Here is a 24,469-nt window from a genome sequence, read left to right as displayed (position 1 = left end):
GCGCCCGCCACCGCGCCCGGCTAATTTTTTGTATTTTTTAGTAGAGACGGGGTTTCACCGTGGTCTCGATCTCCTGACCTCGTGATCCGCCCGCCTCGGCCTCCCAAAGTGCTGGGATTACAAGCGTGAGCCACCGCGCCCGGCAAGAGCAGGTTTTCTTGGATGCCCTTGAAGGGGCCCAGCTTAGGAAAAGAGCTCCCTGGCTGGCCTCTTGTGACCCTTTGCTCAGGTCCAGCTGGGGTGACAAGTTCCATGGCCTCTTACTGCTACAACTTCCTCCCCCGAACAGGCCCCCTCATGGGTGCAAGACCCTCAAACGACTCAGCTACTTTCTATGGTACTGCCTGGCTTTCAAGGATCCCCACTCACCCTAGCCATTGTGAAGAGGAGGAGGTCACTCCACCATGACACTGCTCTCTTTCCTCCCATAGTCACTGACTTCCCTAGTCCGCCTATGCCAACAGAATCCCCTACCTCCAGGGCCATGGTTCAGCCTCTCTCATGAGCTGCCTCATGGCAGTCCACCCTGGTGGCCCTCCCAAATTGGGCAGCTTGCTAAGCCTCTAGCCAGAGACTGAGACACCGGGTAACCTCTTAGAGCAGACCTCATCTCCACGTGTGACCCCCTTGGCGGCTTCATTCTTTGTCTACACACTCTCCTCAGCCATGGGGTCTAGCCTTCTGCTCATGAGGTGGTGGGGATGAGAGTTGGAAGATCCCTTTGGCCACTCCTTAAAGCACTGGAGGCCATGTCTGGTGGCTCCTTGGTTTCTTTACAGAATGTGGGGTACCACCTATTAACCTTAGCTTGTAGCTTTAGCTGAAATCCTGAGATAATAAGAAAAATCCCATTCAATATCCTGTCATATTCTATATATAGAATAGCAAATAAGATTTTACAAATGTAAACATACTGTTCCAATTTGATAGTTTTTCTACTAATTCTCATTTATTTTAAATCCTTTCTTATTTTCTCTAGGATTTTTATCGTCTTGGCTTGGCTAGAGCTTGTCAGTTCTGGTGATTAGATAAAAAATTCTTAGAATCTATTAATTGCCACGAACTTTCTCTTTATGATAGCTCTAGTGCTCAGAATACGGGCTGTTTATCAATCCAGTCTCTCACATTCTTCTTATAAAGGAGAACATGTCCTTTTTAACATGAGGCTTGATAAAAGCTGAAAAATAAGAGGGTAAAAATATGGCTGCCAAGTACAATCATCCTTTTTTAATGGTTTTCTTCTTGAGAGGAAGGGGTTTTCCCCCATTTCATTAGGTATCTCACCACTGCCGGCTTGCTGAGCCGCCCTGCCTCTGGAAAACTTCTCAGGGAGCAAAGTTTCTATTCTTAGCAGCATCACTGATATATTATAAAACCTAGATCCCTTCCAACTTTAAAATTATGTAATTTCATGTACCTGTAATTAGGAGGAATTTTAGAAAGCTCAAATTCAATACTTCTGATTCGTGAAGAAACTCCATTCCTCTCCTCATCTCTGTCACATACATCTTGTTAAATGAAATGTTTTTAAAGATATGTGGCAGAGTATCTCGGCTGTCTGAGAGCCTGGATTTGGATGGATATCTTCTGAATTACCCAGCTTCCTCCAGAGGTCTGCCATGTGCCTGGAGCAGACAAACATCTTAAATGTGGCAGGGTAGTCAGGGATATCTATGGAGCATCTGGGTACATCACTGATTTACAGGGGGCCTTGGAGCCTCATGAAGAGGAACTTGAGCCTCGTTACAATTGACTGACATGTATGTCTTCTAAACCTGGTGGGCCTACTGAAGCTTGAATGCAGAGATGGAGAGTCTCTCCCCTCCAGAAAAAAACATAGTAAACAAAAAATGTTTGCAGGATAGGCTAGCATTAGAAGCAGGCCCTGGAGAAAGCAGAAGTTCACAGTATGGTATGAGGTTGTCCTGGAATCCACTTTGGTCCGGTCTTTCCCCAGGACCATTTGTGTGCCCCGATAAGAAAAGAGACACAATAACGGAATCTGTAGAGGCCCATGCCATTCTGCTGGGGACCTGCCCTCTTCTGAGAGGGCAGTAAATCTAAAGGGACCATGTTACAAGGAGTTCCTGACTTTTCTACCTTACCCTGCAACATCAGGAGAGGAAGAGTGAGTAACCACAGAAATGCAGAGAGAGGTAGTATAGAAACAGCAGAGTTTCAAGCAGCACCAGCTGGGAAGCAGCTATGCAAAGGGCTTCAGAAGTTATGGTGGCCAGGGGCACAAGAGGGAATCTGAGCCAAATTCCAGCAGCACTGGGGTCTGAAAGAGGTGGCCACAGCCCCAGCGAGCAAAAGGGGAGCAGAGGAGCTATACCTGTAGCTCAGATTATATAGAAAACTTGCCTCTCTGCTAGGTGGACTCCCAGATATGCACAAAATTGGGGTGAGCTGAGGTCCTGGTATTTGATAGGTGGTAGAGGTAGAACTAGTAAAGGCCAGTAGTGCAAGTAAACCTACCTGCAACGTAAGATGAGTGGGGCCCAGGGGACCTTCACCTGACTTCCATTTTAATAGAACCTGACATTGTATCTAAACCTCTGTGTGTGTGTGTGTGTGTGTCTAAACCACATGCACTGTGATAATTTAAATATAATGAAACTCAATAAATATTCAGCCTCTACCTCTGGGCATTAACCTGCCTTAGAGAGATTTCACATTAAGCCTTTGAAGCCTGGGCCTTTGAAAATTCACTTACATGCATTTTAATCAATGTTTATTCAGCAATTATTACGTGTCCAGAATTGTTTTGTGGGAATACAGAGGAGGTATTGCAATAGTAATATTTAATATTTACTAAAGATCTACTATGTGCCAGGCACTTAATCCTCACAACAACCTTATAAGCTAAATACTATTATTGTTATCTTCATTTTATAGATAAGAAAACTGAGCTTCAGAGAAATCAAGTAAACCCCCCAGGATCACTCAGCTAGTGAGTGGCAGAGTTGGGATCTAGACCCAGATATATCTGACTTTAAAGAGAAAGCTCTTAGCTACTATACAAAGAACAAAAAATTGTTTGTTTGTTTGTTTGTTTTGAGACAGGGTCTCGCTCTGTCACCCAGGCTGCAGTGTGGTGGTGCGATCTTGGGTCCCTGCAACCTCCGTCTCCCAGGCTCAAGTGATCCTCCCACCTCAGCCTCCTGAATAGCTGGGACTACAGATGTATTTTTTGCAGAGATGGGGTTTTGCCCAGGCTGGTCTCAAACTCCTGAACTCAAGTGATCCACCTGCCTTGGCCTCCCAAAGTGCTGGGATTACAGGTGTGAGCCACCATGCCCGGCCAGAACATGAAATTTATACTGGCAAAAATCTGAGCGGACAACCTTAAACGGCAACCTCGGTTTACAGCCTTGTGCAAATCAAAGTGTTAAATAACATGCTGCTGGAGCTCAAATCTCAAAATCTGCTTTGCAACAGCAGTGTCAAGCCTGTAAAAAATACAAATAAATTAATAAATAAAGTGTGTAGCTAATTACAATGCCCGAAAAGCAAAAAGATATCTCTCCATTCCATATCATCTGTATGCTGCTTAATCAGTCTCCGCTTTTTACCCTTTGTGAGTCAGTCTTTTAGATTTGATACTAAACCCAAAATTCAAGCTAAGGAGAACTAAATCCACCTGCTCTTAGAAGCACAAGTGTTCCTGAAAATAAGATGCCTCTGGTGAACAATTGGTATAACCTGGAGGGAAAAACATTAGCTTTGTGGTCAAAATCTTTGCTCGGTTCCATAGCTGAGTGAATGCCTGCTCTGTGGGCTGCTTGATGACACAGATAACATCCATTACAATAACAAACTACACAAGCTGAAGCTCAAAACCTGTGAATACGCAAAGGAAACAAATTACATCTCTTTGGGGGAATCCTCAGTGAATCAGGCCAAGGGATTGGAGGCTAAATGCAGACTGAGAGGGGGAGTCAAGTAGCTAAATCTGTGAGAAGGGAAAACAAAAACCAATTGAGGTGATAAGGAGCTGAAGAGAACCCAAATGCACTGGGAACAGCGTGTCTTCATCTCACCAATTATATGCAAAGAAAACACAGTTTAAAAACACTTAAATCAAAAATAACCTAAACTCTTGTAAGAACCCCAGGATTCCTCCAGATTACTGATGATTTTTGTCCCACCAAGAAATGATTGTCAATGGGGAAAACTATTAATATTTTTGTTTCCTATTATGGAAGTGTTGCAAAGTTAATTAGGAAACTCAAGGATATGCTCATTACAGCTTAACAAGCTTGGAGCCCATGAAGGAGCTAGTGAAGCTGGCGACAGGGGTCAGCTGGTCCAGGGGATGCTGAATAGGCCAGATGGGCAAATCACACCATAGACAAAGAGCTTTCCCCCTATCCTGCTGGGCCACCACCCTGACTTCCAAACAAACACTAAGGGCACAAATTTGTTCCCCCTTATCAGCTGCTTAGCTCAGCAGCTGCTGCCATGGCTTTCTGTTTCTGCATCTTGTCTTTTTCTAACAGTTGCCTTTTTGTCTAACTTCTGTGTGAGGCAGGAGGTGGCCAAGGAACCCAGGGCATAATGAAGAAATGGTGCGGTGGCCATCAGAGGACTGAGTTCTTGAATAGAGTGTTTCAAGAGGGGCAGAAAATAGATTTTTAAAAACAACTTCTGGGAAATGTGGAGGCCCGGAAAATACACATAAAGTACTGGTTACTAGTTCTGTCTCTGGTCACTCTGATTGAGGATACTATTTCCTTCTTGGAACTCCTACTACATGGTAGAAGTGGGGGCATGTCTAAAATGCATTGTCAATTGTGACTAAAGCAGCCATGAAAATAAGAGCTGGCCAGGCTAGGAACATAAGTGGGCCTTAAGAGTTAGCTTCAGACTAAATGAGAAATCAGCCAGGGGGTCTGAGGAGTAATGCAGTCTATTGTGTCCTTCTGTCTGGAAGCAATTATGTTTGGTGCAACCACTACTTGAAATAGTTTATAAACAAACATTTCAAGGTGATTTTGTGGTAACACTCTGCAGGGGTAACTGAACCCCGTGGACCACCTCTCTTAGGAATGTGGTTATTTAAAAGATATTTTCTTGTTGAAATTGGGTATTAAAAATTATGACGATGCAACAGAAGAATAGAGGAATAGAATGTAATGCAACAGAGAAATAAGAAATGTATTTTCTGCTACCCAACAAAATGGCCCTTTTATTTTTGCTTTTGATATTCTCAGAATGTCAGAGAACTGTTTATTCCTACTTAATAGAAAAACAGAAGTCAAGAAGCCAAAGTGTAGTACAGGGAAAGCGTGGCAGGGAGGTGGGGAGAGAGTCAAGAAGAGAGGGAGAATCAGTTACCTTGGAAACAACTCCAAAGGAAGAGTCAGAAGGACAGGATGTAGAAGCTTCATGGCTCCATTGTCTCCTCCATGTCCTTTTTTAACTCAAGCCCGTTCTATACCACAGTCCTCCCATATTTAGGTAATCAGACTCAATTCAGTAGGCATTGATTGCACACACCCTGTCCTAGGTGTTGGGTAGGATGAAAGGCTGAAGAGTGGTGATGAGGATGACGATTGGAGATCAGAGAACCACTGTTCATTGAGTGCTGGCCATGCAGCAGGCCTGACCAAGCACTTTACGAACACGAGCCCTTAGTGTCCTGGGACCACCATGGCACCTGAGCCTGGGTTTAAATCCCAGCCCACTTCAGGTGAGTGATTTAACTCTCCTGGATTTTATTTGTAAAATGAGGATAATAATGGTACCAATCTATAACAGATGGGTCCAGTTGAGGAGACAGAACCACACAAAGTATATCTCAACAAGAGGAAGTTAATATAAAGAACTGGTTTCCCAGGTGCTGGAGGGCTGGATGAGAAGAAAAGGAGTGCTGAGGCAATCACAGGTGGTAACCGGAGCACACAGCTTCCATCTCCAGGGCTGGAGGAACAAGCGGAAGTGGTTGGACCATCAGAAGCTGGACCTGAGGTGAAAAAGACTTGCTGCTAAGTCTGCGGAAGCCTGGGACGCCTGATTCTAGGCTGTGAAAGGGGGCTGGAGGCTGGGCCCAGTGGCTGATGCCAGGTAAATGGCTGTTGCTGGGCGGATGCTGCAGGGAACCAACAGCAAGCAAACAGAAAGGAGAAAATTTCCCCTCTCCAGCCCTCGGTCTCCCTCTAGTGCCCCCTATTGGCAGAAATGAACAGGAACCCTGCTGCCAAAGAACGGGTTTATAGGGCCCAAGCTTCAGCCATAAGCCAGAGTAGAAAAAGGTAGATCTGGAGCTGAGCAAAATGGCATAATAGCTCATGAGGCTAAATGACTTTGCGTTTATAAAGTGCTTAGAACAATGCCCGGCATGTAGGTGGTAAGTGTATGCTATAATGAATTTTAAATAAATAAATACAGCAAAAAACAATGTGAGAAGTGATGTTAGGATCTCAGTTTTATCCATGAGGATGGTGAGGCTTAAAGAGGTCACATAAAATGCTCAAAGTCACTCACTGGTAGAGTCCAGACTATCTGGATTTAAAGCTGTTCACTTCTATGAGCCTCTTTGCACAATAGGAGAGATTTTCAAAAGTGCAATAAAAGTGAATAGGAGAGATAAAAATAGCAGAGTTTGTGGACATCGGGGGGAGGGTAAGCTGCTGGCTGGGACTCTCGGAAGGCTCATTGGAGGAGGCAGTGTTTGAGTGGAATTGTAAAGGACAGACAGGGCTTCAAATGGCAGATGCTGGAAGCAGAGGAAACTGCTGAGCAAAGGCCCAGAGTTCAGGGCACATAAGCAGAGTGATGAGTATGCAGACTAGGAAGAAATAAGTGATCCCCATAATTCCCCTTTGCTGCAAATAATAATAATAATGATAGAGTTGAAGTGTCTACAAATATTACTAGCAGCGATATGAATTTAAAGAGTTCTTTGGGGCAATCATGAACATTAAATGTTGTGTAGAATATTATGAATAAGTTTGTGAAGCAATGGGATTAACTGAAAAATAATGAATTTTATATTCACCTCCTTTTTAAAATCATGTGTGAGGTCATTAACATCTGCTTTCAGAAGATAAGAGATCTTGTTTTAAGATAGCTGACTGAGTTAAAAATCTGACTTGAAGCCACTTTGTGCCCTTTTAACAATGTACCAAATTTAGTTTCAATTAATTCCACTCCTTGGAAGGTTATGCACAAATTTGAACCATAATTATATTTAATTCAAGAAACTGAGTTAATTCTAAGTGCCAGGCACTTTCCCAGGTACTAGAGATGCAAAGAATTATAAATGGTCATTCTAGTCATCAAGGAATTCACAATCTAGTAGGGAAACAGGTAGATATTTGAATCTCTGTAATCAAAATGGAAAAGCAAAAGTATTAACTATGCCTGGAATATGGAACTGTAGGCTGGAGGAGATGGAATGAGATTCCTTCTATGCCATCCCAAGAAGCATCATTACAATGATGGCAGAAGTCAGTAAATGCGATATGAAAGGAGAGGGGCCAAGACAAATTATGGAGACCCATTAATTCTATATAGTGCTGGACCAGATCACCAGATCACAAGCCAACTTCCTGGCTGGCTAAGGAAGTCAGAGTTGTATGGAGTTGGAAAGAAGTTCTGTAATGTTTCCACGGTTCTGAACCTGGTCTCTGAAATCCTATATTCAGCTCTAAAAGTAAGGAAGTTGACACAAAAGCAGAGATGGAAATCACACGTGCCAATAAAAACAGCTCACAGTTTCTGATCACCCACTATGGGCTAAGCACTTCAACAGAAAATGAGTATTATATTTAGACTTCTAGTTAGTGGTCCCTAGGAACCATTCTCCCCTTCTTCCTTTTAGTAATAGACTCCCCACTGAACTTTAGTAGAGCACATACATGCCTTTCCTTCTACAAACAATATTTTCCAGCCCTCCCTGTAGCTTGATATGAATGTGTGACTTAGTTTTTACCAATGGAATGTGAGTAGAAGTAATATATACAACTTTCATGTCACTTCCATAAAACAGATTTGCTTTGGCCGGGCACAGAGGTTCTCGCCTGTAATCCCAGCACTTTGGGAGGCCGAGGCAGGAGGATTGCTTGAGCCCAGGAGTTCAAGAACAGCCTAAACAACACAGACCCTGGCTCAATTAAAAAAACAAATAGATTTGTTTTCCCTCTGTTTCCTTGTGCCCCCTTTCCACGGCTGGGATGCTAACATGGTGTTAGCGCTGTGTTGAGGCGGGCAACAGCTAAAGAAGAGCCCGGCAGCAAAAGAGAAAACCTGGGTCCCTGGACAGCTGTATGGAACTGAGAAGCCACCTCCTCTTGCTACTGCCTTCTGTCACTGCTCCTGGTGGACCTGCCTTTAAACTTTCCTTTCCTGTCACCAAAGAACAAACACACACACACATACAAAACAACGTTGTAGAATTATGCCTGGGTTAAGAGAATATAGGCCACAGGTGAGGACATGTGAGAGCCTTTTATATATAAACGGTACAAGCTTTAGTGAATTGATGCTATAAAAATTGTATTTGCTTGTTTGGAAACCTTTGTTGTTTACATCCTGGTTTCAAATGACTAAAGTTACCTATTAAATATCCTCCAGGGGAGGGAAAGGTCATTGTATTCAGCAAGGGCAAACTGATTCAACAATCAATTTCCAATTATTTGTGTGCACTAGATACCAAAGATGGAAACACACGTGATCTCTGCCCCCCAAAGATGTTGACTGGTGAGAAGAAGTGCCAATATAAAAATAGTGTTGAAAGGATTTAGTTAATACTAGTGGTTGCACACAATCACACATCTGACACTAACTGGTTTAAGGCAGAAGAAAAGATCATTTATGAGCTTATGTAAATATGTAATCCAAGAGTAAACCTGACTTCAGGGATGTAAACCCTACTGGATGAGAATCTTCATGGATGGGGCCTGGAAAGCTGTATTTTTGCCCCATCCTTATTTCCTACCAGGTAATTGTAATTCTGTTTTGGAAATAACTATTTTATGTAGATCATTCATGTTGAAAATTAGATATTACACAGGAAGGGGAGAGACTGCAGGAGGAGACAATTATTCCTGAAGGGATGGGGGAATCCTGAACTCAGGCAGGAGCAGCCCTTAGCACATTATGCGCCATGATGTCTGCTTGGTACTTACAACGGGGCTAATGCTGGCACAGGGAGCTTTGAAGGGGTGTCAGCAGAGGACCGTGCCACCTCTCTGTCAGTAAGTCTAAGGGTTCACGATCCTTATGAAAGTAGCTGTCACTTCCCTCAGTTCACCTAACAACTATTTATTGTGCAACTACATACCAGGCAGTGAGCTAGGCAGTGAGGGCACACAGGTTCACAGGCAAAGAGCCTCTCCTCATGAAGCTTACATTCTAGATAGGAGATAGTAAACAATCAGAAAAACAAGCACACTAGTGACCGTGTTAAGTTCTCTAAAGAGAAAAAACCCCTTCACTCTATAGTTCCTAGTGCAGGCGGACATTGAATGGAATAGAGGAAAGGCCTTCGAGTTGACAACTTAGTGGAGAACTGAGAGGTGGGAAGAAGCAGTGGTTTGGAAGGCTGGAGTACGAGCCTTCCAAGGAGAGGCAATAGCAACTGGAAAGGCCCTTCAGTGGGAGGGAACCAAGTGGGGTGAAGACACAGGAAGGAGCAAGTATGGCCAGAGACCAGTGAGAAGGAAAGAGTAGAGGAGGAGAAGTCTGAAGAAGCTGGCAAGAGCCAGTTTATGGGAAATCTTGTAGGACCTCAAAGTTTGGATTTTATTCCACACACAACAAAGTGTTTGCTTTAAAAGGAATCTCCTGACTACTGTGTAGAGAAAGTATAAAATTAAGTTTGGGGCTAGATGGACCCCAAGATCCCTGTCTGGCCCCAATAACCCACGGCAAGCTCCATGGGGTCCTCAGCAGTCCTCTTAGTAAATGTGGCTCCTATATCAAAGATGCTCAATGGAAGTATCAGCAAAACAGAAATGTTCTGTATCTGCATACAAGTGGCTCTCGAACTGGAAATGTGGCTAGCGTGACTGCAGAACTGGATGTTAAATTTTATTCTATATAGACTATTTACATTTATATAGCCACACGTGGCTAATGGCTATTATATTGGACAGCACAAGGCAACACTGAGCACCGAATGCCTGAGGATTTCTACTCCAAATCCTGAAGGCACGCCCTTCCCCGAATGTTGGGAGAGTGCGAGGATATGCTGACCCCTAAACGCAAATCCCCCTCTGTGCATTTAGTCTTGCCAAGATGGAGAGTCTCAGGCGGGCATTCTGAGCTGCTTCTTGTCACTGGGGAAAACCACGTGCACGCAGTGCTGAGGCGCCCCACGCGCGTCCTCGGGGAAGCCAGGCACTGAGAACAAAGGTTGTGGGACCGCTCTTTCAGCAACGCACCAGCTCCGCGAGCTGGCGGCCGCCAGCGCGGTCCACCCATTGGCGGGAGAGGACTCACAGACCGCAGCTCCTCACCCCGCCTGCTCCACAGCGGGACCACGTAGACCTCAGCTCCCTGAGCAGCGCAGGTGGGCCAGGGAAGGAGAGGACCGAGGCAAGCCAACACGCGGGATTAAGGGTTCGGGGACCCCTCGCCGCGCAGTCGCCTCTTTTTCACAGGGATGGGAGCAGGGGTGGCGCCGGCTGTCACCCGCACCAGATCTGCTTCCAGGGCTTGGTTTCGCTTTGCCTGGCTCTTGGCTAGGCCTGGCGCACCGCACGGAGCCGAGCAGGTGGCAGCCGAGGAGTGGCGGAGGCTGGAGCCTTTAACCCTTTGGGAGCCCCTGCCCTCTCCCAGAGGGCGCGTCCCCGGATCAGGCCCGGTGCCCCGCAGCGCGCGTGGGTCCTGGCTGGCTGGAAGGAGGCCCTGACCTTGCTTTCTCTCCCGTGCCAGGTCTGCACAAGGACCATGGGAGCCGCGCTGGGGACAAGCACGCGGCTGGCTCCCTGGCCGGGCCGGGCCTGCGGCGCCCTCCCGCGCTGGGCACCCACCGCCCCCGCCCAAGGCTGCCACTCCAAGCCCGGCCCTGCGCGCCCTGTGCCCCTGAAGAAGCGTGGATACGATGTCACCAGGAACCCTCATCTCAACAAGGTAATGGGCCAGAGGGCAGGACGGCCCGCGTTGCGATCCCGTGGCTGCGGGAAAATTGCGCCCCGCCCCCTGGACCTAGAAAGGATCCTCCCGGGCGCCCTTCCAGTGGTTTTTCTGTTTTTGCCTTGCAGGGGCTTGTTGTGACTTGATTTGGCTTTCTCGTCCCTCCTCTCCCTTTTATGCTGGAGAGAGGCGACCAGTAATGCAGGGAGCCTAATTTCTTCTGCAGTAGCAACATAAACCAGGTTTAGATCCTCGCGGTCAGTCTGACCTGCGGTCAGCTCTCCCCTTGATGCTTACTAATTTTATTGGTCTTGGGCAGTTCATTTAACCTACATGAGCCTAGGTTTCCTTATCTGTAAAAGAGATATAATTGTCTTAGGAATGTCGTGAGATCTAAAGAGAAAATGGGGGTAGAAAATGGGGGTATGTTAGCACACTGCCTGGTACCCAGTGGGAGATAAATAAGGTTATGATTATTATTCTGAGAAAAATATTAATTTGAGAGCAAGGATGGAAAAGTCTAGACTTATAGAAATTTTAGAGCTTGCAGGAGCATTAGAGATTCTAGTTTAAACCTCTTCTTTTACAAAAAACAAGACAAAGGAAACTCGCCCAAGGTCACCAGCTAGTTAGTTCTGGCTCTGCCACTGGAATCCAGATCTCCAATGCTTTGGTCAAGTTCAACCCACCGCTAGCCCTTTGGTATTTGTTTCCGGGAATAGAGTTTAGTGTCTTTGGTTCAGAGGATTGGGTGAGAGAAATAGAAGCAAGAGACTGAGATTTAGTCCTGTCTCCCCCTACCTCCTCAAATTAACTCACACATCTCATTTAACTTATCTGAGGCTCAACTTTCTCCAGCCTAAAATAGATATTATGATAGACCCACCATTTCGATCTCATTTGGTTATTGTGACAATAAAATGAATCACTGAACTTGAAATCATATTTTAAACTGTATAAAGTGCTGAATAACAATTACTGCACAATAAAATTTTTTTATATAATTGCTCTGACTCTGGATTGTGAAATTCAGGTGAGGCAATCTGTGTGGAAAAGATGTTTTTGAGAAGTAGGAACAACTATATAACGTGAAGTATTGTGATTGTTTCCTACAGAACTAATAGAAGCAGCTAAGGAAAAAAAAATCAACCTCTATCACATTGGACTCCTGCTCTTTCCAAAAGAAGCCTTAAATGGTTTGGATACTACCACTTTCCAAAGTGTTCAAGGTGTTTGTTATCACCTTGAATTACTTTGCTAGTAAGCGTTAGAAAATACAAACTGGCTTAAGCACACAAAGGCTCCTTTATCTAAAGAATCTAGAGGAAGGGTTGCAGGCAGGGCTTGAACCAGAAGCCCAGATGGCATTGCTCAAGATGCAGATTCTCTCTGACTCTCTGCTCTGCCTCTCTGCAAGGTCAGCTTCATCCTCAAGCTCTATTCAGTCTCTCACTTCGTTATTGCCACAGTCCTCCATCTCCTGTTCTCACACCACATCATCCAGGAACAGAAAGATACTTTTATTCTGGTAGCTCTTGCGGAAGAGAAAATACCCTTTCTCTGACGCCTCAGAAAGCGAATCCTTCTGCCTTATTCACTCTGATTAGATTCTCTCTTCCCATTCCCAAACCAAAACCAATCACCAATAATTAAAGCCAGTCAGACCCCACCCCTGGTGTTAAAATAGGGTTTAAGGTAGGGCAACCCACACCATCTGGCTTGGAATAAAGGGAATATAGATCCTCACAGTAAATATGGATAGTGTCATCAGAAGGAAGAGGAATAGATGTAGAAAACAAAACAATAAATTCCCACTACAGGCTCCAATCATTGTGAAGATAATTGCCTTAGAATTACTGGCATGTTACCAACCAGCATTTATTGCTTTGTAAGTAGTTAAGAAAATGAAGGAAGATCTTTAAGCCTTTTTTTAAAACCTAGGTTTTGGTCCCCTGAAATCACTCTTGCCCCTGTCGTTTGCCTCTGATGTAAATTTTTTTCCTCCCAAGTACTTTAAATAAGTTGTTGATATGGTTTGGCTGTGTCCCCATCCAAATCTCATCTTGAATTGTAATCCCCATAATCCCCGTGTGTTGTGGAAGGAACCCGGTGGGAGGTAATTGAATCATGGGGGTGGTTTCCCCCCATGCTGATCTCATGATAATGAATGAGTTCTCACGAGATCTGATGGTTTTATAAGTGCCTGACACATTTCCCCTGCTGGCACTCATTCTCTCTCCTGCCACCCTGGGAAGAGGTGCCTTTGCCATGATAACGAGTTTCTTGAGACCTTTCCAGCCATGTGGAACTGTGAGTCAATCAAACCTCTTTTCCTTATCAATTACCCAATCTTGGGTATTTCTTCACAGCTGTGTGAGAACCAGACCAATACAGGTGTTATCCATAAATCTAAGGACCTGACCTTTCCGTGATGTTAAACAACATCTTTTATCTATTCCTGAAGTCAGTTGATGCTTGTCTGGGATAAGAAGGGTATCTAGAAGGAGGCTGACAGCCTGTTGGCATCCCCTGTTCACTCACCCTTGGGGACAGAAGAGGAGCAACAGAGGGAGTGCTTCCTGGGAGGTACTGTGAGTGCCCTTCTCTTCCCACTGGAGTGCCACCCTCTGGCTGTTCTGTTGTCCTCCAGTGCTCAGAGAGTCTCCATGGAAGGCTTGAGCCTTGGTACTTTCCATCAGCCAGGTGGGAAGATAGTGCTGAGGTTAAATAGAACAATGAGGTTATTACTGAGGAAGCAAAATGGAAGTGCAGTTTTGAAAGAGTCTTTAGTGCCATGCTTAGTGTTCAGGTCTGTGAGTGGATTTTTTTCTGTTAGAAGGAGAGCCCTTCCAGGCCAGGTAATGAGTTTCATCCACCTGTGTTTGGCATGGGGTAGTGCCTGAAAGATCTAGCAAGGGCGTTAATATAAAAATTAACATGAAATTCTTGGAATGTGTTCACTAGATTTGCATCTCATTTCGACAGATTAGGAGTGGCATTTAAGTTGCAGCTGTATGACAGAGGGTGGTGAGGAGGTGGAATTATCTGGGAGAAGAGGTGCCGACCAGGGCTAGTGTTGCTGCTATTGTGCATTCACTCAGTTCTGGTACCAGCTCCATCATGCTCTGGCCATGTGATCTGTGATGAATCTCATAAGCTCCTCTGCCTGTGTTACACTACTGCTTTGAGGATCGTAGGAGAGAGCCCCCATGTGGTAAATATTAGGTGATAATGAGGATGATTTCCATAATTGGGGTAGAAAGGCCCCTCAGAGATGATCTAGTCTGGAATTGTTCAGACTATGAGTTACAAACTATGAGACATGAAATTAGCTTAGTGGATCTACCAGCAATTTTTTTAAAGAAATGTATTAGAATGAAATAGAAAAATAGCAAATGCATTGAAGTTAATAAAAATGGCTATTTTATCAGGTCAGCATGTAAAATGACTGTTTTTACTGTGGATTGTAGTAACAAAAAGTTTTTGAAAATCTTTGTTCTCATCTAACATTATCATTTTCCAAAGAAAAGACAAGCCAAGGAAGAAGCCAAGCAACTCCACAGAGATTATCACTGGTCATAGAAGTGGACAGAGGCAGCCTGCCTACTGTATTTGAGTCTACTGAATAATGATGGCAATTCACAACTGCATAGATTGATTTAGGCATATTCCTGATGGGGACAGAATTGATACTAGATGATTCCAAGCTCCCTCCAGGAGTCTAGATTTTCTAAATGATGCAAATTAACTACGCATGAGCTTCTATTTTTCTTTTTAAAACTAATATTCTGCCTTTCTTCTAAAACTTATGTAATGACCTCTTCTACTGTCCATATGGATTTGGCAACAGAGTAAATCTTTGGTTATATGACCCCTCTTTTACTCACATTAAATAGGCAACTATCAGCCCCACTTCACAGGGGTGCCTTCATAGGAAGATGCCATCCCCATTCTATAAGTGTAGCAACATGTTGATGGGCCATCAACATATTTCTGACCTCCATTTACCTATAGTGTCTTTTAGGAAGAGCTGTCCTATTCTCCACTTGCCAAACTAGATCTGAGTCCCCTCCTATTTGTCTTATCACACTGTTTCCTTCTGGTACTAAGCACACTACTACAATGGCTGGTTGGTTTGCCTTCCACACTAGACCATGAGGACAGAGACTCTGTCTTGTCACATGGCATTATCTCTGTCTGACTTGAAATGCTCAATAAATATTTGTTCTTTAAATGATTTCAATCATGTCATGGCCCCTTTCCTCTCAACTTCATTAATCTGAATGTCACTACTTCACAGTTAGCCCAATGCTCTTCCTGCCTAAATAAATGCCTACATATGGCCCATTTGGAGGAAATACACCTGCTTGACTCTCATCTTCCCAGACTTCAGGGCATTTAACTGAAGGGGTGCATTATTTCCCAGAATACACCAATCTTTCCCCTTTGATCCGTGTGCCAGCAGTGATTTTTTTTTTGCCATGAAATTCCACTGATCCTTCACCTGCTTCTCTGCAGTTTTTGATCTCTTGAGCTTGATAGGGAAAGAATGAATGGAAAGTGTGCTTGGTCAAGTCACTGTGATTACGGACCAGGACATTTCACGTAGTGGGACCTCAGAGACTGCAAGGCACCACGGGTGATGGCCTTCCCAGGTGGACTTGATGCATTTAGAGCAGTAAACCTGCAAAGGCTTGATGGACAGTGCTGCAGTGTTGGCTGTACATCTGAGACTGCACAGATTTCAGCTGAATCCCTTCTGTATTCAATGATGATTTATTAGACTTCTACACAGCTAGGATTTGCCTTTGAATAAAGTATATGATTTTGTTCTCTGCTAGCTTAGAACTTGATCTTGCCTTCTTTGGATGAGGGGAGGTTGTTATCATGGACTTGGCTCATCAATCAATCAGGAGATGTTAAGTGGGTTGTATGGATAATCAGAAGTTTATTGGTGATGCTGGAAGGCAGATTACATAATATATCTTCTCGAGACCTCTGCTTCAGGTGTGATGTAGAATTGTGCCTCCTAGTTGAGAGAAGCAGTGGATTATTGGGTAAATATTAGCTCCATAAGTGGCAATTTACTCTAGATTTGAGCTTCTGCAATGACTCATGACATTGAAGCTCAAATACTATTCAGATATGCTGGACCAAACTAAAAGAGGCAGGTTGAAATCAAACTTTTCTCTGTTGAATACTGTCCTAGCTTCACAGGATTAGTAAGTATTGGTATTGGGGCTTTGTTTTTAGAACAGCTCAAAGAATGTTTATTAGTTGCTACAGGTTAGGCAATGACAACGTGAACCCCAGATACAGAGGCTTAAACAAGATAGAAGTATATTTCTCTGTTATGAACAAGTCTGGGCAAGCAATCATGAGTTGATGTGTGGTTTGACTCTGTTTCTCTGCCACCCAGTATGCATTTTACATTTCAAAGTCCAGCAAGGTCTCACCTCTGCTATCAATTCCACGCAGAAGCCAATTGGGAAGGGGAAATCCCTTTTAAGGGCACAACTTGGAAGTTATAAATATCACTTCTACTTACATTCAGTTGGCCAGAAGTTGGTCATATGCTACATTTAGCTGCAAGAGAACACGGAAAATGTAATCTTTGGCTGGGCACCCATGTATTCAGCTAAAAATTCTACATTATCAAATAAAGGGAAAATGGAAATTGAAGATACTACCACAAAATGTTGATATTAAGCTTTCATTGTTTTACTCTGCCAATTTTACCCCAGCCCTTAAAAATTTACGTTTCCCCATATCCCCACTACCATCAGCCTTTTTCACTCCTTTGCCATCTCATATCTAGATTATGCAAGAACCTCTGAATTAATCTCCCAATTTCCAGTCTTCTTCAGTTTTCTCCTCTAGATGCTTAGATCTTGGTCGTATCCTTGACCACTCTCTTTCTTTCAGATCCCTTATGGAATCCACCAGAAAATCCTGTTGCCCTGTCTTCAGACTAAGTCTGGAATCCAGCCCCTGTTCACCGTGGGTCCCCACTGATTGAAGCCACCAGCATCTCTCTGCTTAATGCCTGCAGCAGCCTCCTGGCTGGTCTCCTCTTTCCCTTTAGCTCCTCTCATTTGTTCTCAACACAATGGCCAGGGTGATTTTTTTGTTTTTGTTTTTTTTTTGAGACGGAGTCTCGCTCTGTCACCCAGGCTGGAGTGCAGTGGCGCAATCTCGGCTCACTGCAAGCTCCGCCTCCCAGGTTCACGCCATTCTCCTGCCTCAGCCTCTCCGAGTAGCTGGGACTACAGGCGCCCGCCACCACGCCCGGCTAATTTTTTTTTTTATTTTTGGTACAGACGGGGTTTCACCGTGGTCTCGATCTCCTGACCTTGTGATCCGCCTGCCTCGGCCTCCCAAAGTGCTGGGATTACAAGCGTGAGCCACCGCGCCCAGCCCAGGGTGATTTTTTTAAAAACTAAGTTTCAACATGTCACTCTTTGCTTAAAACCTGGCCACATCCAAGTCTTCATGATGCCTTTCACACTGATGCTCTCTAACTTCATCTCTTGCTACTCTTCTCTGCCTCACTCACTGCCCCAACCCCATTGGCCTCCTCAGTCAGTTGTGCTCCTACCCAGACTTTGCACTGACTGATCCTCCTTCCTAGAGCACACCACCCCTCCATAGCCACATAGTTAACTCCCTCCCTTTTTCAAAGTTTCTAACTTTCTCAGTGAGAGCTGCTTTGATCGATACATGTGAAGTCATCAATAGTCCTTTCAACCTTCTTGCTCCCCCTACACATCCTAGTTTCCCCCATAGTATTTGACACTTCCTCATATGCTATCTAATTGCTTACTTAGCATGTCTATTGCTTATTGTCTGTTCACTGAAGATCCACTTAGGCAGGGACTTTGTCTTTTCATTCATTGATGTATCACAGGTACTTAGTTGGTGCTCATAAGCAGTTAGTGAATGAGCGAGTCATTTAAAGAGACATCTGCTAAGGCTCCCTCCTCTCATCGCTTCCCTTCACCCTGCCTTTTGCCAAGGCCCCTTCTTTCACGCTGGTGACTCTCATCCCCCAGTGTCCCCATCTGTGGTGTTGACATGCCCATCTGGAGTGTGTATACATCTTACATCAACCCTTTGGGTGCCCAGAGGCCCAATACAAAATGAAGTGCTAGAGGAGCACAGCACAGAGATATTAACTCTGTTTATCTCCAGCTTTAAGCAGAGCCCAGGGAAGAAAGAGCTCCTATTCAGAAGACACACGTAGTGCCTTGGAACCAGAGGTGGACAGGGACAATTCTTGAGCCCACGGAAAACACAAAAGGAGATGTTTAGGGAATAGACCAGAGGTAGAAGATCCCAGCATCTGTCAGCATCTCCAACTTCCTGGAACTCCCACCCTCCACTCTGAGTCCTTGGAGACTTCACCCCTGCTTGGAATTTCTGTATTTCCACTGTTCTGTAGGACCCCTAAAAAAGTCAAAGGAAACCACTCAGAGCCTCCTCTCCCAGGGGTCCAAAAATCAAGGAAGTATGGAATGGGGTGCCCGGAACACAAGAGGGAGATTTGCTGTTCCTGGAACCTGAAGATGATACTCAGAAAGTGTTTTCTCATAGGCATGTTATAAATAATTGAATCGTTCTCCAAGGAAAGTATATCGTGTTAAGTAAGCATTTGTGTAATCATTATTAAGACTTTAGAAACACTGGCTTATGTTAATGAATGCTTCATTGAAATCGCAAAATACTAAGTAGACTGTATACCCATGAATGTTATTGTAAAAAGATATAAATATTAAAGGGCTTGGAAGTAAATGTGTGAATATGATTGTGTTATGTCAGTGAGATTATGGGAGCTTTATTTCCTCTTTATGTACTTTTCCTTTAATGTTCCATTTTCTTTTCAATTTTAGGCCACAGTTTCTGTTAGGAATTGTTTCTAGAGCCAAGTAAATAATATTCAGACCAACTTTGGGAAGCTGGCCCATCTGTAACATATAGGTGGAGATCCCTCTGAAGTAGTCTCGTTTCAAGCTTTTATTATTAGTTATCTTCTAGAGGCAATAAAGTAATAACAAAATGTTAACAGAGGAGCCTGCTGCCTGTTCTAAAAGCAGTTGTAAACAGCAATATCTAGATTACATCAGCAGCAGCGCTGAGGGGTAAATCCCATACAGAAATATGTGTTTTGCCCAGACGTGGGCCATCTGACGTCTTAAGTCAGTCTAAGTCTGGGCTCTATATATGGCGTTTTCTTGGACACTTTTTCAGGCTCATCTCTAGTCTCCCTGTTTCCAGTTTCTCTTGGCCTTTGTGGACTCTGAAGTTTATGGCCTTATTTTGCTTCACATTTTTGTCATTTCTACCAAAGGTTTCTTTTTATCATCTACTCTCTTCTTTCCAAATGTCAGTATTATAGTAAGAGGGGGGAAAAAGGCCTTTTGATTTCTATGGCCATTGCAAAAGGATCACTAATGTGCAGTACTTTTGTTTGCAAAGACATGGATTACAGTCAGTTTCAAAAACCTTCACTTTGATGTGTAGAAAGTATATCGGGAAATCCTTTGGGGTGGTATCCGACTGCCTCTCTGATGCAGAGCACAAAAGATGCTCTATGATTGTGATGAAAATGTGATGGATATCCTACAGTTGGGGGTGCTGAGGTCAGTGGTTAAAAGCACGCATTCATTTTGTATCTGAAAGGTTGCCATGCAGCCCAGTTAAAACACAATTCCTACCAAAATGACACAGTAAAGAGTAAAATGCACCCAGTCACTTGAGGAGAGGGATTTTTGATAGAAAGATCCACAGCTTTTGAGAAACTTGAATAAGAGAAAGCCAAAGCTGCATTGGCTTTCTAAAAGTGGTTCTTGAAAACTAGAGGGATTTTAGAAGATACCGTTGAATGATCAGCAACTTGAGATTATTATTTTTTAAAAGCATTTTGTCTTGATTCTGTCTCATCGTTTGGTAGTGAGCTACATGAAGCCCATTACTTAATTGGTCCTGAAATATCTTCCTCTGTGGTGTGGAATTCTGGAGAAGGCAGGCTCTTTGATTTCTTTGTTTTGTTCTATTTTGCTTTGCTCTTTTAGAAAACTGAAGGAGGGAGTCCACATCTCTACAAATTGGCATAGCTTCTGAGTTATGAGGCTGCCCAGGGATTTCCCCAACAGGAGAGGGATTGCCAAGTGTACAGTGGAGCTAGGGTTCCAGTCAAAATAGACATTCTCCATTCTTCTTTCTCTGGTTTTGAAAGAGGTGTTGAAGATTCCAATCCAGATTCCTATGATACTGAGTTTTCTTTGGTAACGTTATGGAGGGAAGTCAAGTAATAACAGCTAATGTTTTTAGGACATACAGTGTGCCAGGAATTGTTCTAAGCAGTTTATATATGTTAACCCATTTAATACAATACCACAACATTTTGAGGTAGACACTGTTATTATATTATTTCTGTTTTTTATTTTCATTTTTATTTTTTTAGAGACAGGGTCTTACTCTGTCACCCAGGCTGGAGTGCAGTGGCACAATCATAGTTCACTGCAGCTTTGAACTCGGGCTCAAGTGATCCTCCCACCGCAGCCACCCAAGTAGCTGGGACTACAGGGGCAAGCTACCATGCTCAGCTAATTAAAAAAAAATTAATTTTCTGCAAAGACAAGGTCTCGTTACGTTGGCCAGGCTGGTCTTGAAATCCTGGCCTCAGGTGATCCTCCCACCTCAGCCTCTCAGACACTGTTATTGTTCTTATATTACAGATGAGAAAACTGAGGCATAAGGTTAGCTAACTTGCCCTAGGTCATACAACTCATAGTGGCAGAACTGAGTCTTGAACCCAGGCCATCTGATTTTAGGGCTCATCCCCTATGCTGCACTAACACTTCTAGCGTGCAGGTTCCCTCTCACTTGGGACTAGTGCATGAAGTCTGATGTGCTGTGGCCTTTCCAGAGAAATAACTAGTGTATTCCCTGTTCCCTACTGTGGACTTCTGACTAGCTTTTTTCACTTCCACTGGCTCTGTTAGAATTGTAGATTCTTAGAGCTGGAGAGAACTTTAAAGATCACTGGATGCCTTTTTCTCTCCCTTTAACTTTGTGTAATTCTCCCAAGACTGATTTGTTTGCTTAATTTATTCAATAGTCATTTTCTGAGTTCCTGTTTAGTTTTAGGCAGTGGAGACACCGTGGTCAATACAATACAATACTCTGCCTTGAAGGAGCTTATAGTGTAAGAGGGGTGCAGGTGAGAACCAGTTAGTAAGGGGCAGTTCTAATTCAGCGGGTAGATGTAACGAGAGGTGCATTCATAGAAGTGCTATGGAAGCATGGAAGAGAGGTGCAGAAACACTTCCAATGGCAATGTTGGCAAAGCTGACACCCGTGGAAGTATCAGAGGTGGTAGATGAAGATGGTGAAGGAGAAGCTATTTATTCTCTCTCAGATCATGAGAGAGAATGGCATTGTCTCTGAGTATAGTCACTCATTACTTTTGTAGCTCTATGTGCAGAAATTGAGCAATAGACGTGTACCCTGTAAGAGACCTCATCTTCAGAGAGCTAAATAATATCATGACATTCTAATTCTACAAATAGAATTAAAGACATCTCTCCAGTACTTTGACATGCTCTTTGGTTTTGTTCTTTCCCTCACTTTTGTGTTGCACAATGCCTGGGTGCCCCATCCACACTGGGTCCACTTAAAAACTTTGGCATGCTTCAGGGTTCAGCATCTCCAGGGTCACCTTCTCTATGATGCCCTCCTCGATAATGCCACATGGCAGTGACTCATTCATCCTCTACATTCCTTTGGCATGTAGCATTTGTAGTAGTCATGGCTCTTTCCACATTTGGCCTCAGTGTACATTTATTAGCACATGTATCGCCATCATGTGCATGTGTTTTCCTCAGATCCAGGAGACTGTCATGGGCATCTCATAGCCAGCATGCAATGCCTTCCTCATAGTATAACCTCAATAAAAATTAGTTACATGAATTACTTCTACATTCCCTTCTCCTTGACGTATCAGAAACTATATGGTGAAGACTGATGATACACCAGCCCCATCTGTCAGCTCTTTAGAAAAGATGGTGAAAATCTTGACGTGACACTTTTTTAGATCACTTCATGGGGATTGGAGAATTTTGAAAGCCACAAAAAATCTTTTATTTCATCATACAAATTTTGGAAATACATTTCTTTAAGAGAGTTTTCTGCTCTGATGCCATGCCTGGTGCACTTCATCTAAAGAATAGCATCTTTGTGATGAGATTATAAATTCTCATCTGTGGGCTGCTTTAAAGACATTAAATTTAGACCTGTTCTAACTTGCAACAGGTTAGAGGATTTGGGGAGTAAATGAAAGTAGTCAGCTAGAATCAATTTTGTGTGACCCCCTCAAGAGGCATAGCCTGTGACCAGGTATTAGGCAGCAGAGCTCAAAGGCTAAAAATCGAGGGAATTAGAGTCAGAAAAATCTAAGATTCCAATCCCAGCTCTTCCATTCACTAGATATGGGATATTTCTCTGAACCTCCATTTCCTTGTCTGTGAAAAGGATGACAATAAAACATATATACTTGACAAGTTGCTATAATGATTAAGTGAAGTAATGTACATAAAGCAGATGGTAAGTGTCCAATTAGTTCTTGATTAATCCACATCCTAAAGCTTCTGTTCCATTCTTAACACATTGTGAAGCCCTGTGTGGGCTGCAGAAGTCACAGATGTGATAGAGTTTAGATCTGGTACATGACCCCTGAAAGCATCCAGTCTGGAAGGAGAGGGGAAGACTGAAGGATCAAACTCATTCTCCATGGCCATGGGCTACATTTAATTTTGGCAGACTTGACAGGAGAGGAGTGAGTCAGAGAACAAGCAGACTGGGTGGAGACATGAGTGATGATTTCCCAGTACTGGATAGAGCTTAAGCCTGGATAATCTGGACATTGGCCTGAGAGAAGCTTAAATTAAAATGTCACTAATTCAAGTGTCATTTAAAGAGCTAGTAGTTCTGGAAGTTGGAGCTGGTGTTGAAGATAGTGGACATCATCAGTAGTCTCAGGATTTTGTCCCAACATTTTGGCACATTCTAACCAAGTTTTAAAAGCTAACTTAAAAAAAATAGATCCAGCTAAATTTGGATCTATCGATCGATCGATTGATCCATCCATCCATTCAGCTATCTTCTATGTCTCTATCTACCTTCCTGCCTGTCACCATTATAACGCTCCCAGTCTCATGAGATTCTGATAGTGAGACAGCAAGTTAAGAGAATGTCTACCATGGGAATTTAGAATAAAAGTTAAAATGTTGTTTCATAGCCAGCTAAATAGGGCATGGCTGAGCCAATTTCACCCAGCTAGCAGTTAGATTGGGCAGGAAGTTTTAAGATAGTCTCTATCCACACTGCCATGGGTAGTTAATAAATACTTGCATACACAATGTGAACCAAACTTTTCTCCTCTGTTGGAACACAAGATGATCATCCCCCAGAAGACAAAGAGGTCATCTTGACTAGCCTTTAGGCTTTGGGCAGATAATATCCTAGCATTTTATCATTATTTTACGTAAGTTTTCAGAAGCCCTGAGGGGTTGATGTCCTGTCCAGGAAGTAGGTGGTGAAGGGGAACTCCCTCCTTGAGTGATGTCTGTCTCTTCTACCTACCATCTTTGAAAGGTAGCTCTTTGCCTGCCATCTTGAAATAGGGTCTTGAATCAGCCTCAGTCAACTTAGGCAGAGGGCTTTTGAGTCTCTCCATACAAAAACTTGAATATTAAAACAATGCAGATGAAGTGCTTTAATATTAAACAATGTTGTATGTTGCAAACCTAAGCATCTGTTGAGGTAGCTCCTGCTGTCACTCCTGTGTGTCCATTTCTGATGACTGTGTGAGTTCCCAGTTGCCACCCTCCATTTGAATTTTATGTTATTTCTTTGCAGTAACATGATCTTGAAAACATTCCACAAACTGACAGAAAGTTTAGCCTTCATGTCATACTCTCCTTTCTTATCTCTTTTATTTTTGGTCTATTCTAGGCAGTAGATACTTGTTTTGACTGGTAAAATCACTTGAGGTCACAAGGACAGTGAATAGCAATGCAGTTGCTGTTGATGAAACGGGAGTAGAGATGGTTGGTGTAGAGAAAAACCTATTAATAGCCATTTTTAGAAACAGACTTTTAAATCCACCCATCAGAGCTGAAAGATTTCCCCTGTTCTCACACTCCCAGAGCTGGCAGCAGCTTCTCCTCACGTCTGAGGAGCCTCGGGAGATGCCTAGCCATGCTTGTGGGAGATGATGGCATGGGTGCCAGTGGGGCAGCTGGCCAGGTGGTGCCAGGAGTGAGGGCCTGCCAAGCAGAGGGGCAGTCCTGCCTCTGGTAACTGGCTTTGACTGCAGGACTGG

General features: G+C 43.7%; 1 protein-coding gene across 4 annotated transcripts in view; it reads left to right on the top strand.

Moving 5' to 3' along the window:
• The first annotated feature begins 10,227 nt into the window (after positions 1-10,227).
• ME3 (malic enzyme 3) overlaps positions 10,228-24,469 on the top strand; it is a 236,333-nt gene continuing 222,091 nt past the window's right edge. For 2 of the 4 annotated variants that reach the window (XM_055283173.1, XM_055283172.2), the window contains exons 1-2: positions 10,228-10,519; positions 10,885-11,082. In XM_055283173.1, coding sequence (XP_055139148.1) covers positions 10,900-11,082 — 183 coding nt within the window. In that variant the 5' untranslated portion in view covers positions 10,228-10,519; positions 10,885-10,899. Of the gene's footprint in view, positions 10,546-10,884; positions 11,083-24,469 lie in introns of all 4 variants that reach the window. The other 2 variants (XM_063641501.1, XM_055283171.2) reach the window with 1 other exon arrangement.

Source organism: Symphalangus syndactylus, chromosome 6, assembly GCF_028878055.3.
Source record: "Symphalangus syndactylus isolate Jambi chromosome 6, NHGRI_mSymSyn1-v2.1_pri, whole genome shotgun sequence".
In the NCBI taxonomy this organism is placed as follows: Eukaryota; Metazoa; Chordata; class Mammalia; order Primates; family Hylobatidae; genus Symphalangus; species Symphalangus syndactylus.
Note: the sequence above shows the minus strand (reverse complement) of the source record. Positions and strands in the feature narration are given on the sequence as shown.